Source organism: Lepidochelys kempii, chromosome 17, assembly GCF_965140285.1.
Source record: "Lepidochelys kempii isolate rLepKem1 chromosome 17, rLepKem1.hap1, whole genome shotgun sequence".
NCBI lineage: Eukaryota > Metazoa > Chordata > Testudines > Cheloniidae > Lepidochelys > Lepidochelys kempii.
In genome coordinates, this window is record NC_136396.1 from 24,847,268 (window position 1) to 24,864,607 (window position 17,340).

The 17,340-nt window shown below is 50.2% G+C and overlaps 1 protein-coding gene across 7 annotated transcripts in view; it reads right to left on the bottom strand.

Moving 5' to 3' along the window:
- Window positions 1-17,340, bottom strand: part of STX1A (syntaxin 1A) — a 338,192-nt gene that overhangs the window by 49,232 nt on the left and 271,620 nt on the right. For all 7 annotated transcript variants that reach the window (XM_073315464.2, XM_073315468.2, XM_073315463.2 and 4 more), the window contains one exon: window positions 3,916-4,024. In XM_073315464.2, coding sequence (XP_073171565.1) covers window positions 3,916-4,024 — 109 coding nt within the window. The remainder of the gene's footprint in view (window positions 1-3,915; window positions 4,025-17,340) is intronic.

The window sequence follows — 17,340 nt, forward strand, 5'->3', positions numbered from 1 at the left end:
CTGCCTTCAGAGCTACCGTCTCCCTTCATTGCTAGTTCCTGGCTACAGAGGCTTGGCAGAATTCAAATTGTATTGTTCTCTTTTCGATTCATAATATTGAGTTTATCTTTCAACTTTTCTTAGATTTTTTGCTATTTAAATGTTCACCATTGTGGGAAATTATGGGGAGGTCAGACACTAATTATTTAATGACAGTAACGTTGAGGGGAAAGTTACAGCTTTGTGAGCGCTGCACAGTTACCCGCAGCTCCAGCTGCGCTAACGCCTGAGTCAGCTGTTTGAGCAGAACTGTCAAGCCGTGGGCCATGCAGCATTCATTGCATCGCGCTTTATACACACCGAGGGGGGCACTAGTACATTTTCAAGCAGCATTTTTCTTGTGTTGTCTATCTGTACATTTTTATTATTATCGCTGGAACTATTTCTTGGTGGCTTTGCATGTGAGTGGAGAAATCGTCATTTACTGATATTTCCCAATAAAAATCTAATCCCTCTCAGTGTGAAGAGAGAAGAGATGTGAGGAACAGTATGGGAAGTTTTGGTGAGGATGCCAGCCCAATAATGACGTTGGCTGGACACAGCTGAGAAGCCTCAGGAAGACCCAACAACTTGGCTTTCTAAAAACAGGGTACTAATTAAACAGTAACCCAGTCCCTGTGCTGAAAAGGGCTCCCTCCTCACTAATTTAGCAGCTATTAATTGAAACCTTTGCACACCTCTCTCAAACACCCTTGACTGCCAACATGGAAGCAATTACAGGGTGTGCCAGACGGCACACCCCCACACGTGAAAAGGAGAGTAACACTGGGGCAGCTTTTCCAGCTAGCATCACAAAATAAAGGCACATCCCAGTGTTCGCTGAGGAGACGGCAACCTGCATGCACGAAAAGTGCTGCCAAAGGGGTGGAGGAAAGTTGAGGTGCTGAGCCAGGAAACAGCTTTATTCCCCCTCCATGTGCTTCACCATCTCCCTGGCCACACTGAAGTGACATTTCCTTATTTCCTGTAATTCCAGCTGCTAGGGGCTGCCACATAGGGACTCCCCAGACTGGGTCTTCTGACTGGGCAGTAAACTCTTGTGTGACGGGGCAGGGAAGAGTGTAGTGCATGCACAATTGAACATGGGGTCCCCCCCCAACGGGCCTAGGTTTCACACACTCTTTTATCCCTTAACAAGAACATAAGAACATAAGAACGGCCATACTTGGTCAGACCAAAGGCCCAGTATCCTGTCCTCTGACAGTGGCCAATGGTAGGTGCCCCAAAGGGAATGAACAGACAGGTTATCATCAAGTGATCCATGCCCTGTCGCCCAATCCCAGCTTCTGCCAAACAGAGGCTAAGGACACCATTCCTGCCCATCCTGACTAATAGCCATTGATGGACCTATCTTCCAAGAATCTATCTAGCTCCGTTTTGAACCCCGTCATAGTATTGGCCTTCACAACACCCTCTGGCAAGGAGTTCCAGAGGTTGACAGTGCGTTGCGTGAAAAAATACTTTCTTGTGTTTGTTTTAACCCTGCTACCTACTAATTTCATTTGGTGGCCCCTTGTTCTTGTATTATGAGAAGGAGTAAATAATACTTCCTTATTTGCTTTCTCTATACCACTCATGATTTTATAGACCTCTATCATATCCCCCCTTAGTCATCTCTTTTCCAAGCTGAAGAGTCCCAGTCTTATTAATCTCTCCTCATACGGAAGCTGTTTTATACCCCTAATAATTTTTGTTGCCCTTTCTGAACCTTTTCCAATTCCAATGTATCTTTTTTGAGATATCTATCTGCATGAGATATCTATCTGCATGCAGGTTTCAGAGTAACAGCCGTGTTAGTCTGTATTCGCAAAAAGAAAAGGAGTACTTGTGGCACCTTAGAGACTAACCAATTTATTTGAGCATGAGCTTTCGTGAGCTACAGCTCACTTCATCGGATGCATGCCGTGGAAACTGCAGCAGACTTTATTTATACACAGAGAATATGAAAAAATACCTCCTCCCACCCCACTGTCCTGCTGGTAATAGCTTATCTAAAGTGATCATCAGGTGGGCCATTTCCAGCACAATGGCCCACCTGATGATCACTTTAGATAAGCTATTACCAGCAGGACAGTGGGGTGGGAGGAGGTATTTTTTCATATTCTCTGTGTATAAATAAAGTCTGCTGCAGTTTCCACGGCATGCATCCGATGAAGTGAGCTGTAGCTCACGAAAGCTCATGCTCAAATAAATTGGTTAGTCTCTAAGGTGCCACAAGTACTCCTTTTCTATCTGCATGCAGTATTCAAGGACTCTATCCATTGCTTATGAAGGGGGGTGCCTTGGGCTTCCTCCAGCCTGCTCCATCTGAGAGCAAGCGGCAGCTCTCCTTCATTGGCAAAACAGAGAAAACAACCCAAACGCTCTGTATCCAAACCCAGGGGAGAAGAGTGCCTGGTCCGGTGGGGTGTGGTGGGCTGGGGTTGGCAACTGGACACAGAGACTTTCTTCTCTAGGTCACCAAGCCAAATCCAACACATGTCATCAGTGGGTGAGCATCTGAGAATATGGGGTGCAGCGTAGGGGACATGCTGGGAGAACATAGGGGACCTGCAGCTGAGAGCAAGGTAACATTGACAGGAAATGAAAATGTGGGTGCACCAGAGTTGGAGGCCCCTGGGAAAGGAGTCTCGGGTGTCAGTTCAGTCCCCACTGGACACGTGACCTCTCACAAAACTACCATCACAACTGGCACCAGTTGGCCCCTTTGCCGTCAGACTCAGCAGAGAAGCCAAGGATTCCTCCACACCCTTGACAGTAGATGGCTCCTGGAGCCAGGGCTCAGGCCCATAGGCTCCCTGTATAGCAGTGGCTCTCAAACCTTTTTACGGGTGACCCCTTTCACATAGCAAGCCTCTGAGTGTGACCCCCCCTATAAATTAAAAACACTTTTTTATATATTTAACACCATTATAAATGCTGGAGGCAAAGTGGGATTTGGGGTGGAGGTTGACAGCTCGTGATCCCCCGTGTAATAACCTCGCGACCCCCTGAGGGGTCCCCCAGTTTGAGAACCCCTGCTGTACAGGACCCATTCTGTGCAGACACCTTTCAGCAGTCTGGAGCTCCCTTCAAAAACTGCTTTTCCCTCTAACAATACTGTCAGCATCCGAAAACCCAGGAATAACACTAGCCCTGAACTCCCCTGCAGCACAAGGAGGCGGGCTCAGTGAGCCTTGCCAGAGCCTGCCACACTGACAGCTCTGCACTGGAAAGAGGAGGTACTCCTGAAGTGATGCTGCATTACCGACACATGTACACAGGGGCCTCAGCCAGGATCCCAGCATGCCTCTACTTTGCAAATCTACCGGATCCTCTTACTCTGAGCTGTGAAGAAGAGACAGAAGAGGGCAGAATGAGCCCATGTTTCCCAAAAGCAGCCGTTTACTATATCAATCACAAACACCTCTGTGGAACTTAGTCCTTCAGCTGAAGAAACACAGACTTTTACCATAGGTGTCAACTCCTTTAGCTGCCGGTATTTAGCTGTGACACTCTGAGTTAGTTTCCCAGACCTGAAGGAGAGCTCTGTGTAAGCTCCAAAGCTTGTCTCTCTGACCAACAGAAGTTGGTCCAATGAAAGCAATTACCTCACCCTCCTTGTCTCTGTAGCAGCAAATACGTCCCTTACCTTCTCTGTAGGCCCAGCTGCTGGCAGGCAACATCATTCTCACACGCAGGCGGCTGCAGTCGCACCCCACGCCCACAGCACGCACAGCCAGCAGACACAAGATTTACAGTGAGGGAGCTTTGCATGAAGCACTGAAACCCTGAAGCAGCTTTGATTGTCTAAATCAGCACCAGGAGTCGACCCGCACTCTGGACACACCAGGCACTGAGTTGCCCAGGGTTGCTGCTGCGGGTGGGTTTACTCACTGATTTCCAGCTGCCTTTGAATCCTCCCTTTGCAGCGCTCCCTGTAGTCAGACTGGGTGGCATTGTACTCAGACATCACCTCCACAAACTTGCGCGACAATGTGGAATGCTGGAGAGAGAAGAGTAACAAAGAAAGTCACATTTTACTTAGTCCCATAGGGAGGGGGGCCATTCTCCATCAAGGCTTTTGTCAGGGTGAAGAAATTCACAGCTCTGAACCGCACATCACTAAAACTCCCCCACCCCACCTGCCATTTTCATCCCAGATAGAGTAACCCAGGTGACAACTGCACAGACATTCTACAGCTTCTGCAGAAATATCATCTGATGACATCAACCAGGTGGGGTTAAGGCAGCTTGTCATGAATATTTATCACCCTGAGTACAAACCTGATGATATTTTACCACCTGTCAAAGGAAAATATTTGCCTGCGAGCAGAAAGTTTGGAAAGAGAAAATGTTCCTGGTTTAATTTAAATCTGAGAGCTACAATCAGCCGTTATTCCTGCCGTACTCAGGAAGATGCCCAGAGAAGTCACTGAGATTTGCTGAGCAGAAAGCTAAGCAAATTTCTCATGATCAGTGGCACCGGAGTCAGAGGGCTCTGTTCCCTGGAAGGACTGTTACTGAGGGGACACCTGTGAATCAGGACTGGAAGCAAGGCAGCCACTTGGACAAAGAGCCCTGCAGAAAGGTTAATAAAACTCCACTTGCTCAATGTAACCTGCATACAGCCCCGCTCTTTGCTAACTCACAGCATCTGCAGCGCAGCAGCTGGTTGCGTGAGCCCTGGGACTGGGTCTGCAGCCCTGGGTTTTGCAGGCACAAACCTCGTCCAGCAACAGACCCGGTGGAAGGAGGAGTTTGAGCTGTGCACAGACCAGCCGTGCAGGATGATGCCACCAGCAGGAAAATAAAACAGTTATTTTACCTTATTGGGGAGCAAGGGAGAGAGGGCTGCACCCCTGGGGAGCTCAGCACTGCCTCAAGCCTCACAGCAGGCCTATGGCTCCCCAAAGCCCAATTAAACTGCGGAGCGATGCAGGTTCTTCACTTGAGACCAGTGCAGAGGGGAGGGGATAGAGCCCAGTGTCACTATACACAGGCTGCTCCATGCAATTTTGGGGACTTGACAGAGTACCTAATTCAGGCTAGTCTGCAGCACTTGGGGTCACCACCTGCAGGAGCAGCTGCTCTAGGAAGGCCATCTCACATTAGACGATGCTTAGTCCTGGGGCATGCAGTGTCAGCCTCAAGACAAAGAATGGAAGCCTGCCGAGGCATAACACATTGGAAGTACAGCATGTCATGTTTTTCTGGACCCAAACAGAAAAAGATGGCCACCCAGTAATGATGCAATCAGCCCACAAACCCCTAGAGACAATTCTGGCAAAGCCCCTTCTTAGGGCTCCAAAGAGATGGCAACGCATGCTGATGAACCTCCAGTGCTACAGATAGAGATCAGACATTGTCCAGGACAATTACTGGGGTTAGCTGACACCCTGAGCAGGGGATACACACCAGCATCCACAAGATGGGGGAAGGGAATTAGGAGATGAATCTGGGATGCCCAGTTGAAAAGGGACCTGGGTGGAGCTGTTAAAAGTCTAGTTGGCAGTGCAGCAGGGCTAAGGCAGGCTCCCTGCCTGCCCTGGCTCCATGCAGCTCCCAGAAGCGGCTGGCATGTCTCTGCAGCCCCTAGGTCCAGGGGCGATCAGGGAAGCTCCGTGCGCTGCCCCCGCCCCGAGCTCCACAGCTCCCATTGGCCAGGAATTGCGGCCAGTGGGAGCTGTAGGGGCAGCACCTGTGGGCAGTGCACAGAGCCCTCTGGCCCCTGCACCTAGGAGCTGGAGATGCCAGTTGCTTCCGGGAGCCACACGGAGCCAGGGCAGGCAGGAAGCCTGCCTTAGCCCCACTTCGCCACCAACTGGGAGCCGCCTGAGGTAAGCGCCACTCGGCTGGAGCCCGTACAGGGTGGAACCCCTTCCTGCACCCTAACTCCCTCCCGGAGCCCACACCCAGCCCTGTACCCCAACCCCCTGCCCCAGACCTGAGCCTCTTCCTGCACCCCAAATCCCTCGGCTCCAGCGTGGAGTCTCTCCTACACCCCAAACCCCTCATTCCCGGCCCCACCCCAGAGCCTGCACCCTCATCCAGAGCCCTCACCCCCTCCTGCACCCCAACACCCTGCCCCAGCCTGGAGCCTCCTCCCACGCCCTGAACCCCTAATTTCTGGCCCCATCCCACAGCCCACACTCCCTTCTGCACCGCAACCCCCTGCCACAGCCCAGTGAAAATGAGTAAGGGACAGGGAGAGCAAGCAACAGAGGGAGGAGGAATGGAGTGACTGGGAGCGGAGCCTTAGAGAAGGGGCGGGACAGGGCGCAGGGCAAGGGTGTTCAGTTTTGTGCAATTAGAAAGTTGGCAACCCTACCCAGTTTCAACTGCAAAGCTGATGGAAATCAACGAGGGTACAGCAAAGGACGTCCAACTACAGACAGTCCAGAAAGTGATCCTAGCAGAGAGGCTAGATAACAAAAACCAGTTACCTGCCGGAATAGAATCATAGAGGTTTTTAAGGCCCAGCTTGACAAAGCCCTGGCTGGGATGATTTAGTTGGGGTTGGTCCTGCTTTGAGCAGGGGGTTGGACTAGATGACCTCCTGAGGTCCCTTCCAACCCTGATCTTCTATGATTTCAAATTAAAGATGAGCTCAGTGTGCAGGATGGAATTACACAAAGGGATTTGTGATGGGGTGTACCTGGCTCTTTGGTGCCCTCTGCTGGAGACCCTGCAGTCCTACTATGCTCCAGGAAGGAGCAGCGGAGGTGGGTCATAGAATCATCCACATCCCTTCTGTAGTGGGTGGGATCAAAACTGGATGCATGCTACTCGCACCTGCAGGTCCCACCCCCACAGCTCCCAATGGGAGCTGCAGCAGCCAGCGCTTGTGACGGGAGCAGCGCACCCAGCCCCCTGACCCCTCCGCCACCTAGGATCTGCAGGTACATGGAGCTGTGTAGGGAGCCCCTGCCAGCCCTCTTCCCCCCGCCATCAACAACAGCGGGGTCCCCCGAGCCACCTCCCCCCACACCTGCAGCGCCCCCAGACCACCCCCCTCCCCCCCAGAGCACCGGCCTTCCCCCGCCCAAGTTTTAGTCGTGGGTATTTTTAGTAAAAGTTATGGACAGGTTGTTTACTGCCTGTGACCTGTCCTTGACTTTTACTAAAAATACCCGTGACTAAAGCGCAGCCTTACTCATTGGGAATGAAACAAGGATCTCCAGAGCGGGCCACAGTGTGCATGTAACAATGACTGTTCGAAGCTCATTGCAGAGCTTGGCCAATAGGTGGCACTGCTGGCCCTAGAGCTAGACTGGACCCTCAAGAGCAGGGGTTTTCAAACTTTTTTTCTGGTGACCCAGTTGAAGAAAATTGTTGATGCCTGCGACCCACCGAGCTGGGGATGAGGAGTTTGGGGTGTGGGAGGGGCTCAGGGCTGGGGCAGAGGGTTGGGGTGCAGGGGTGAGGCTCAGAATGAGGGGTTCAGGGTGTAGGAGGGGGCTCAGGGCAGGGGGGTTGGGGAGCGGGACGGGGTCAGGGCTCTGGGCTGGGGGTGCAGGCTCTGGGGTGGAGCTGGGGATGAGGGGTTTGCGGTGCAGGAGGGGACTCTGGGTTTGGGGGTGGCTCAGGGCTGGGGCAGGGGATTGGGGTGTGTGGGGTGAGGGCTCTGGGCTGAGGGTGAAGGCTCCATGGACCCTCTGCCTAGGAGCCAGATCTGCTGCTGGCTGCTTCCGGGGCGCAGCACGGTGTCAGAACAGGTAGGGACTAGCCTGCCTTAGCTGGGCAGCACCCCCGACTGGACTTTTAATGGCCCGGTGGGCCGTGTTGACCAGAGCCGCCACAACCCAGTGCCTTATGTTCCGTGACCCAGTTCTGGGTTGCGACTGGCAGTTTGAAAACCATTGCTCAAGACGAATGCTTGTGGTCCTCCTGGGCCACTGGGTTAAGAGGAATGTGCGTATTTGAGCAGCCAGTGAAAATGTGTTTTCTGAAGAGCTCCCTGCTTTTTTCAGAGGGGCATCCTTGAGTCAGCCCATTGCTGTGGGGAGGTGTAAGGGGGCGTTGTCTCCTCAAGCCTACAAGTTAATTGTTTTAGCTCCAAATTCCTAATTCATTTCCTAATGCTGATTATAACGTTTATGAGCACCAGCAAGACAACTGGGTATAACCTGCCCCGTGCTCACTTAGCCTGAGATGCTTGTGATGAAGTCAGCTTATCATGGGACCTGGAGCTGTGCTGAGGGGAACCCCAGGAAGGCAAGGCAAGGTTTGAAGCAGGGGGACCTGCCCCATCTCATGCCCTGAGGGGCTGTTCAGTCAATGTCATGCTCCCTATTTAGGAGGAGCAGTCCCAACTTTTCTCTTATGAAATCTCTAATTTTTGCACACTGTCCCTCTCAACTGCGCTATCAGGCCTATCTATCATGGAGTTCAAGAGCTGCAAAGTCTCTGTGTGTAGCTCTCCAGTGCGGGTGGATATGGGAGAGTTACAATTTATGCAGAATGCTTGGTTTATGCTGAATCTTTGCAGCTCCCCTGTAACACCAGCTCTAGTTCACAGCACAACCCATGGAAAGAATGACTGACTCAGTGTTTCCTTTCTAACAGACCCTCCAGCTCTGTTTATCATTGAGGCCCAGGGGACGCTTTGCTGGAGCACACCATGATGTCTATGGCCTTAAATGTTTTAACTGTTCTCCATTCAGCTGGTGAACAGGGACTGTTCTCCAAGAACTCAGCTGCCTCTCAGATTCACAGGCCCACAGCAGAACAGAACACTATGATCTTGATGTCTTCCTTTCCATTTAACAGGGAAGTGCTCCAGAAAATCTGTGAATAACAATTAACAAGACCCAAGTGGAATACAGACACTGACCACAGCTGGGTGCTCAATGCAGAGCTCATTGACTGTGATTTGTGGTGTGTGCTAAGGGGTCATGCAGGAATGCAGGCTCTGGGATCCGGCTCAGTACCTGATTTAGGCCTGCTCTACACTACGAGTTTATATTGGATTTAGCAGCGTTAAATCGAATTAACCCTGCACCTGTCCACACAACTAAGCCATTTTTTTCGACATAAAGGGCTCTTAAAACCAATTTCTGTACTCCTCCCCAATGAGGGGATTAGTGCTGAAATCGACATCGCCGTTTTGAATTAGGGTTAGTGTGGATGCAATTCGAAGGTATTGGCCTCCGGGAGCTATCCCACAGTGCTCCATTGTGACTGCTTTGGACAGCACTCTCAACTCGGATGCACTGGCCAGGTGTACAGGAAAAGCCCTGGGAACTTTTGAATCTCATTTCCTGTTTGGCCAGGCGAGCTCATCAGCACAGGTGACCATGCAGTCCCAGAATCGAAAAAGAGCTCCAGCGTGGACCGAACGGGAGGTACTGGATCTGATCACTGTATGGGGAGAGGAATCCGTGCTATCAGAACTCCGTTCCAAAAGACGAAATGCCAAAACATTTCAAAAAATCTCCGAGGCCATGAGGGACAGAGGCTACAGCAGTGCTGGGTGACACTTAAGGAGCTCAGAGAAGCGTTCCAGAAAACCAAAGAATCAAACGGATGCTCCGGGACAGAGCCCCGGACATGCTGCTTCTACGCTGAGCTGCATGCAATTCTAGGGGGGGCCGCCACCACTACCCCACCCTGTCCATGGACTCCGATGATGGGGTACTCTCCACCATGCCTGAAGATTTTGCGGACAGGGAAGATGATGATGAGGAGGACGAACTTGAGGAGAGCACCCAGCACACCGTTCTCCCCGACAGCCAGGATCTTTTTATCACCCTGACTGAAATACCCTCCCAACCCAATGAAGCCAGAGAAGGGACCTCTGGTGAGTGTACCTTTTTAAATATAATACATGTTATAAAAGCAAGCGTTTTTTAAATGATTAAGTAGCCCTGAGGACTTGGGATCATTCGTGGCCAGTACAGCTACTGGAAAAGTCTGTTAACTTGTCTGGGGATAGAGCGGAAATCCTCCAGGGACATCTCCATGAAGCTCTCCTGGAGGTACTCTAAAAGCCTTTGCAGAAGGTTTCTGGGGAGAGCAGCCTTATTCTGTCCTCCATGGTAGGACACTTTACCATGCCATGCTAGTAGCAAGTAATCAAAGCCTGGCAGCATATGGTCCCGGTGTTTGCTGGCATTCAAGCCACATCTGTTCTTTATCTCTCTGTGTTAGCCTCAGGAGAGTGATATCATTCATAGTAACCTGGTTGAAATAGGGGAATTTAATTAAGGGGACATTCAGAGGTGGCCGTTCCTACTGGGCTGTTTACCTGTGGTTGAAAAGAAATAGTCCCCACTGTTAGCCAAGCGGGGCGGTGGGGGGCATTGGCACTGAGCTGTTCGCGTTTGGCTTGCAGGGATCTTCCCTGATATCAGTCACGCGGTGGGGGGAGGGGTAAAGCAATCATCCCGGAGAATTGGATGGGGGGTGGTTAGTTTGGTTTCTGCTGCTGCACGTTAACAAGAAAACCGTAGCACTAAATGGCCAACTCAACGTGCTTTGCTTGGTATGGGAGAGGAGGCGCTGCTGTTATGAAGGTTGCAGAAGCTGAAAGACTATGGCTTACCATGGCCTCCTACAACCCAAATTCTGTTGCCTGGTCCTGCGTGTGTGATCTCGAACACCAAAGCCGCAGGCACTCAATATAAGATGCAAAATGCAACCTAGTACCAAAATCACATGTGCTATGTAATGTGAATAGTGTTGTTCACCGTGAAAGAGTATAGCCATTGTTCTGTAAAATGTATCTTTTAAAATATTTCACTCCCTTTTTTTCCTCCACTATAAGGTGGGTAGAAAGCTGGCTAGATTGTCGGGCTCCATGGGTAGTGATCAATGGCTCCATGTCTAGTTGGCAGCCGGTATCAAGTGGAGTGCCCCAAGGGTCGGTCCTGGGGCCGGTTTTGTTCAATATCTTCATAAATGATCTGGAGGATGGTGTGGATTGCACTCTCAGCAAATTTGCGGATGATACTAAACTGGGAGGAGTGGTAGATACGCTGGAGGGGAGGGATAGGATACAGAAGGACCTAGACAAAATTGGAGGATTGGGCCAAAAGAAATCTGATGAGGTTCAATAAGGATAAGTGCAGGGTCCTGCACTTAGGATGGAAGAATCCAATGCACCGCTACAGACTAGGGACCGAATGGCTAGGCAGCAGTTCTGCGGAAAAGGACCTAGGGGTGACAGTGGACGAGAAGCTGGATATGAGTCAGCAGTGTGCCCTTGTTGCCAAGAAGGCCAATGGCATTTTGGGATGTATAAGTAGGGGCATAGCGAGCACATTGAGGGACGTGATCGTTCCCCTCTATTCGACATTGGTGAGGCCTCATCTGGAGTACTGTGTCCAGTTTTGGGCCCCACACTACAAGAAGGATGTGGATAAATTGGAGAGAGTCCAAGGAAGGGCAACAAAAATGATTAGGGGTCTAGAACACATGAGTTATGAGGAGAGGCTGAGGGAGCTGGGATTGTTTAGCCTGCAGAAGAGAAGAATGAGGGGGGATTTGATAGCTGCTTTCAACTACCTGAAAGGGAGTTCCAAAGAGGATGGCTCTAGACTGTTCTCAATGGTAGCAGTTCATAGAATCATAGAATATCAGGGTTGGAAGGGACCCCTGAAGGTCATCTAGTCCAACCCCCTGCTCGAAGCAGGACCAATTCCCAGTTAAATCATCCCAGCCAGGGCTTTGTCAAGCCTGACCTTAAAAACCTCTAAGGAAGGAGATTCTACCACCTCCCTAGGTAACGCATTCCAGTGTTTCACCACCCTCTTAGTGAAAAAGTTTTTCCTAATATCCAATCTAAACCTCCCCCACTGCAACTTGAGACCATTACTCCTCGTTCTGTCATCTGCTACCATTGAGAACAGTCTAGAGCCATCCTCTTTGGTACCCCCTTTCAGGTAGTTGAAAGCAGCTATCAAATCCCCCCTCATTCTTCTCTTCTGCAGGCTAAACAATCCCAGTTCCCTCAGCCTCTCCTCATACTCATGTGTTCCAGTCCCCTCATCATTTTTGTTGCCTGTCGCTGGACTCTCTCCAATTTATCCACATCCTTCTTGTAGTGTGGGGCCCAAAACTGGACACAGTACTCCAGATGAGGCCTCACCAATGTCGAATAGAGGGGAACGATCACGTCCCTCGATCTGCTCGCTATGCCCCTACTTATACATCCCAAAATGCCATTGGCCTTCTTGGCAACAAGGGCACACTGCTGACTCATATCCAGCTTCTTGTCCACTGTCACCCCTAGGTCCTTTTCCGCAGAACTGCTGCCTAGCTGCCTAGCCATTCGGTCCCTAGTCTGTAGCTGTGCAGATGACAGAACGAGGAGTAATGGTCTCAAGTTGCAGTGGGGGAGGTTTAGATCGGATATTAGGAAAAACTTTTTCACTAAGAGGGTGGTGAAACACTGGAATGCGTTACCTAGGGAGGTGGTAGAATCTCCTTCCTTAGAGGTTTTTAAGGTCAGGCTTGACAAAGCCCTGGCTGGGATGATTTAACTGGGAATTGGTCCTGCTTCAAGCAGGGGTTGGACTAGATGACCTTCAGGGGTCCCTTCCAACCCTGATATTCTATGATTCTATCACCCCACCACAGTTAGGGAATCCCATTGCAGCAAAGCCATCTAGTATGACCTGCACATTTCCCAGAGTCACTACCTTTGATAGCAGCAGTTCAATGATTGCGTTGGCTACTTGCATCACAGCAACACCCATAGTGGATTTGCCAACTCCAAATTGATTACCAACTGACCGGTAGCTGTCTGGTGTTACAAGCTTCCATAGGGCTATTGCCACTCGCTTGTGAACTGTGAGGGCTGCTCTCATTTTGGTATTCTTGCACTTCAGGGCAGGGGAAGGCAAGTCACAAAGTTCCACGAAAGTGCCCTTACGCATGCAAAAGTTTTGGAGCCACTGGGAATCATCCCAAACCTGCAACACTATGCAGTCCCATCAATCTGTGCTTGTTTCCCGGGCCCAGAATCGGCATTCCACGGCATGAGCCTGCCCCAGTAACACCATGATCTCCAAATTGCTGGAGACCGCGGTTTTAGAGAAATCTGTGTTCATGTCCTCATCACCGCGCTGCCATCACCTCCTCGCCTGGTTTTTCAGGTGCTGGTTCTGCATAAACTGCACAATAATGCGCGAGGTGTTTACAATAGTCATAACTGCTGCGGTGAGCTGAACGGGCTCCATGCTTGCCGTGCTATGGCGTCTGCTCGGGCAATCCAGGGAAAAGGGCGCAAAATGATTGTCTGCTGTTGCTTTCACAGTGGGAGGGAGGGAGGGTTAACTGACGACATTTATCCATAACCACCCATGACAAATTTTTGGCCCCATCAGGCATTGGGAGCTCAGCCCAGATTTCCAATGGGCCACGGGGACTGTGGCAACTGTGGGATAGCTACCCACAGTGCACCGCTCGGAATATCGACGCTTGCCACGGTACTGTGGACATACACCGCCGAATTAATGTGCTTAGTGTGGATGCATGCACTCGACTTTATACAATCTGTTCCCAAAAATCGACTTCTGTAACATGGGAGTACTTTTGTAGTGTAGACATGGCTTTAGATACCTAGCTAATAACCAGAGCTGGGCAAATAGCCCCAAATGTATTCTAGGAAGACCAAGTCAAATTGCTAAATGAATCCACATCCAGCATGTTTGTGCCCCTTTTGTGATTGCTTTCTGCCAACATGCCAGTGACTAAGCTTTCACAAGAAGCAAATTTCAAAGCTCTGTGCACAAGCATCTTTGAAAACCAAATTTTACATTAACGTTGTGCAGGAACTGCTTGCACACACATTCAGTCAGGTAACACGAAATACCAGGTGACTTGTTTGACCAATCACAGTTAACACACCCAGCTTGCACAGTGACTGTTGAGTAACTGCAGAGAACTACTTGCCCTCAAGCAGAGATTTAAAGTCAATCACAAATAAATTGGAGGAACCGTTTGGCTCATGGACATTCCACAGCAGAAAGGGAGGTTCCAGTAGTTCAATACATCCCCTTCTGCAAATGATTTACTCACCCGTACCTGGAGAAAGGCTGAAGGAGAAGAGCCAGGGAGCAATGAAGAAAACATGGAGAGAGATAAACAGGAAAAGGAGAGGGGAGAGAAATGTGTGCAGAGAAGAGAGGAGGAGAAGGGAGAAAAGGAGAAAGCACTGAATGTAATTGATTAATGATACAAATATGACAAACTTGGGTCTCCCACCTGGAGTTCCCCCTGTAATTTACAGGAGTCACCAATGTTACTAGAGCATTAGAAATGGGTCAGAACCAGAACCCCGGATCTGAACACCCCTCAACTTTTGGGAAGGAGGTTTCAAACTCTGCACTCCCATTGAGGCTTTCATCTTGCAGGTTTCTCTGAATAGTTACTGCAACAGCTGAGGAAGCTCTTAGAACAGGAGTCTCAAACACGCGGCCCGCCATAGGAGCCGACTCCACCAGCAGCCAAGGTCCCCACCCCCCCCGCCCCCTCTCCTCACCCTCCCGATCACGCCGCATCTCCGCTCCTCTGCCTACCTCCCAGTGTTTCCCGCCGCCAAACAGCTGTTTGGCGGTGCTTAGGCCTTTCCAGGGGGAGGGGGGAATGGGGACGTGGCACGCTCAGGGGAGGAGGTGGAAAAGAGGCAGAGCCGGGGCAGGGATTTGGGGAAGGGGTTGGAATAAGGGCAGGGAAGGGGTGGGGCCTCATGGACTAGACCAGCAGTCTGAGGTATGAAGTTCAGCATGTATGATTCTTGCTGTGAGTAGTTGGGAAGAATGTTTGTTAAAAGTGGCAAAGTATTTTGTATGAATAGTTACTTTAAAAGGTTCCTGCCATTACAGCTATGTTGATAGACTGTTGGTGTAGATCATCATCAGTGTTAACTGACCACATAAGGAATAGTTACAGGTGTTTATATTTTATTAAAACCCCTCTTTGCATTACAATTTTAAAAAAGTTAATACATTGACTTTTAATAGCATACTATATTACTCTTCATTTTTTTCATTTTTGACTATACTTTTGTATCATTGTATGAAAAGGTTTCAGTGATGTGGCCCTCGGGCTAATGTACCAGTCCTCATGGTGATTTGAGTTTGAGATCCCTGTCTTAGAAGGAAGGTAATATGGATGGTGAGTGACCAGCTGTTGTGACTTGCACTGGATGTGCCATGTTTGTCTTTCTTCCACAGGACAGAAGTGACGTTGTCTGTACAAAGTGCAAGCTGGTCTCCATATTGGAAGAGAAGGTTCCAGATCTGTAGAAAAAAGTATCGACCCTGCATTGCATAAGAGAAACTGAAGATTTCCTGGACAGACGTCAGGATATGCTTCTATGGACACAACATTCTGAAGATTCAGAGCAGGCTGCGCAGCGGGGACAGGAGGACGGTGAAGAAAATTGGCAGCATGTGACCTCCAGAGGAAGAAAGAGGATAATCCATGTACCAGCAACGCAGATACAGGTGAGCAACTGTTTTCATGTTCTCTCCGCAGGTACTAATGCAGAGAGTGGACTAGGTGATACATCTGAGGGAAGGGAACAGAAGGAGACTCCTCCGATTGGAAGGCATGAGATGCACTGTCCTAGGGATGGGGGTTCCACGACCATCACTCCCAAGAGAAGGAGGCGGGTGGTGGTGGTCGGAGACTCTTCCTAAGGGGGACTGAGTCATTTATCTGCCGTCCCAACCAGGAAAACTGAGAAGTCTGCTGCTTGCCAGGAGCGAGGATTCATGATGTGACGGAGAGACTGCCGAGACTCATCAAGCCCTCAGATGCTTCTCCACGTGGGCACCAATGATACTGCCAAGAATGACCTTGAGCGGATCACTGCAGACTACGTGGCTCTGGGAAGAAGGATAAAGGAGTTTGAGGTGCAAGTGGTGTTCTCATCCATCTTCCCTGTGGAAGAAAAAGGCCCAGGTAGAGACCGTCAAATCGTGGAAGTCAACGAATGGCTACGCAGGTGGTGTCGGAGAGAAGGCTTTGGATTCTTTGACCATGGGATGGTGTTCCAAGAAGAAGGAGTGCTAGGCAGAGACGGGCTCCACCTAATGAAGAGAGGGAAGAGCATCTTCGCAAACAGGCTGGCTAACCTAGTGAGAAGGGCTCTAAACTAGGTTCACTGGGGGAAGGAGACCAAAGCCCTGAGGCAAGTGGGGAAGTGAGATACTAGGAAGAAGCACGAGCAGGAGAGTGCAAGAGGGGAGGACTCCTGCCTCATACTGAGAAAGCAGGAAGATCAGCAAGTTATCTTAAGTGCCTATACACAAATGCAAGAAGCCTGGGAAACAAGCAGGGAGTCCTGGCACAGTCAAGGAATTACGATGTGATTGGAATAACAGAGACTTGGTGAGATAACTCACATGACTGGAGTACTGTCATGGACGGATATAAACTGTTCAGGAAGGACATGCAGGGCAGAAAAGGTGGGGGAGTTGCACTGTATGTAAGAGAGCAGTATGACTGCTCAGTGCTCCGGTATGAAACTGCAAAAAAAACCTGAGAGTCTCTGGATTAAGTTTAGAAGCGTGAGCAACAAGGGTGATGTTGTGGTGGGAGTCTGCTATAGACCACCGGACCAGGGGGATGAGGTGGACGAGGCTTTCTTCCGGCAACTCGCAGAAGCTACTAGATCGCAGGCCCTGGTTCTCATGGGAGACTTCAATCACCCCGATATCTGCTGGGAGAGCAATACAGCGGTGCACAGAAAATCCAGGAAGTTTTTGGAAAGTGTAGGGGACAATTTCCTGGTGCAAGTGCTGGAGGAACCAACTAGGGGCAGAGCTCTTCTCGACCTGCTGCTCACAAACAGGGAAGAATTAGTAGGGGAAGCAGAAGTGGATGGGAACCTGGGAGGCAGTGACCATGAGGAGTGAAATCAGGAAGGCCAAATCACACTTGGAGTTGCAGCTAGCAGGAGATGTTAAGAGTAACAAGAAGGGTTTCTACAGGTATGTTAGCAACAAGAAGAAGGTCAAGGAAAGTGTGGGCCCCTTACTGAATGGGGGAGGCAACCTACTGACAGAGGATGTGGAAAAAGTTCATGTACTCAATGCTCTTTTCGCCTCTGTCTTCACGAACGTCAGCTCCCAGACTACTGCACGGGGCAGCACAGCATGGGGAGGAGGTGACCAGCCCTCTGTGAAGAAAGAAGTGGTTCGGGACTATGTAGAAAAGCTGGACGAGCACAGGTCCATGGAGCCGATGCGCTGCATCCGAGAGTGCTAAAGGAGTTGGCGGATGTGACTGCAGAGCCATTGGCCATTATCTTTGAAAACTCATGGCGATCAGGGGAAGTCCCAGATGACTGCAAAAAGGCAAATTTAT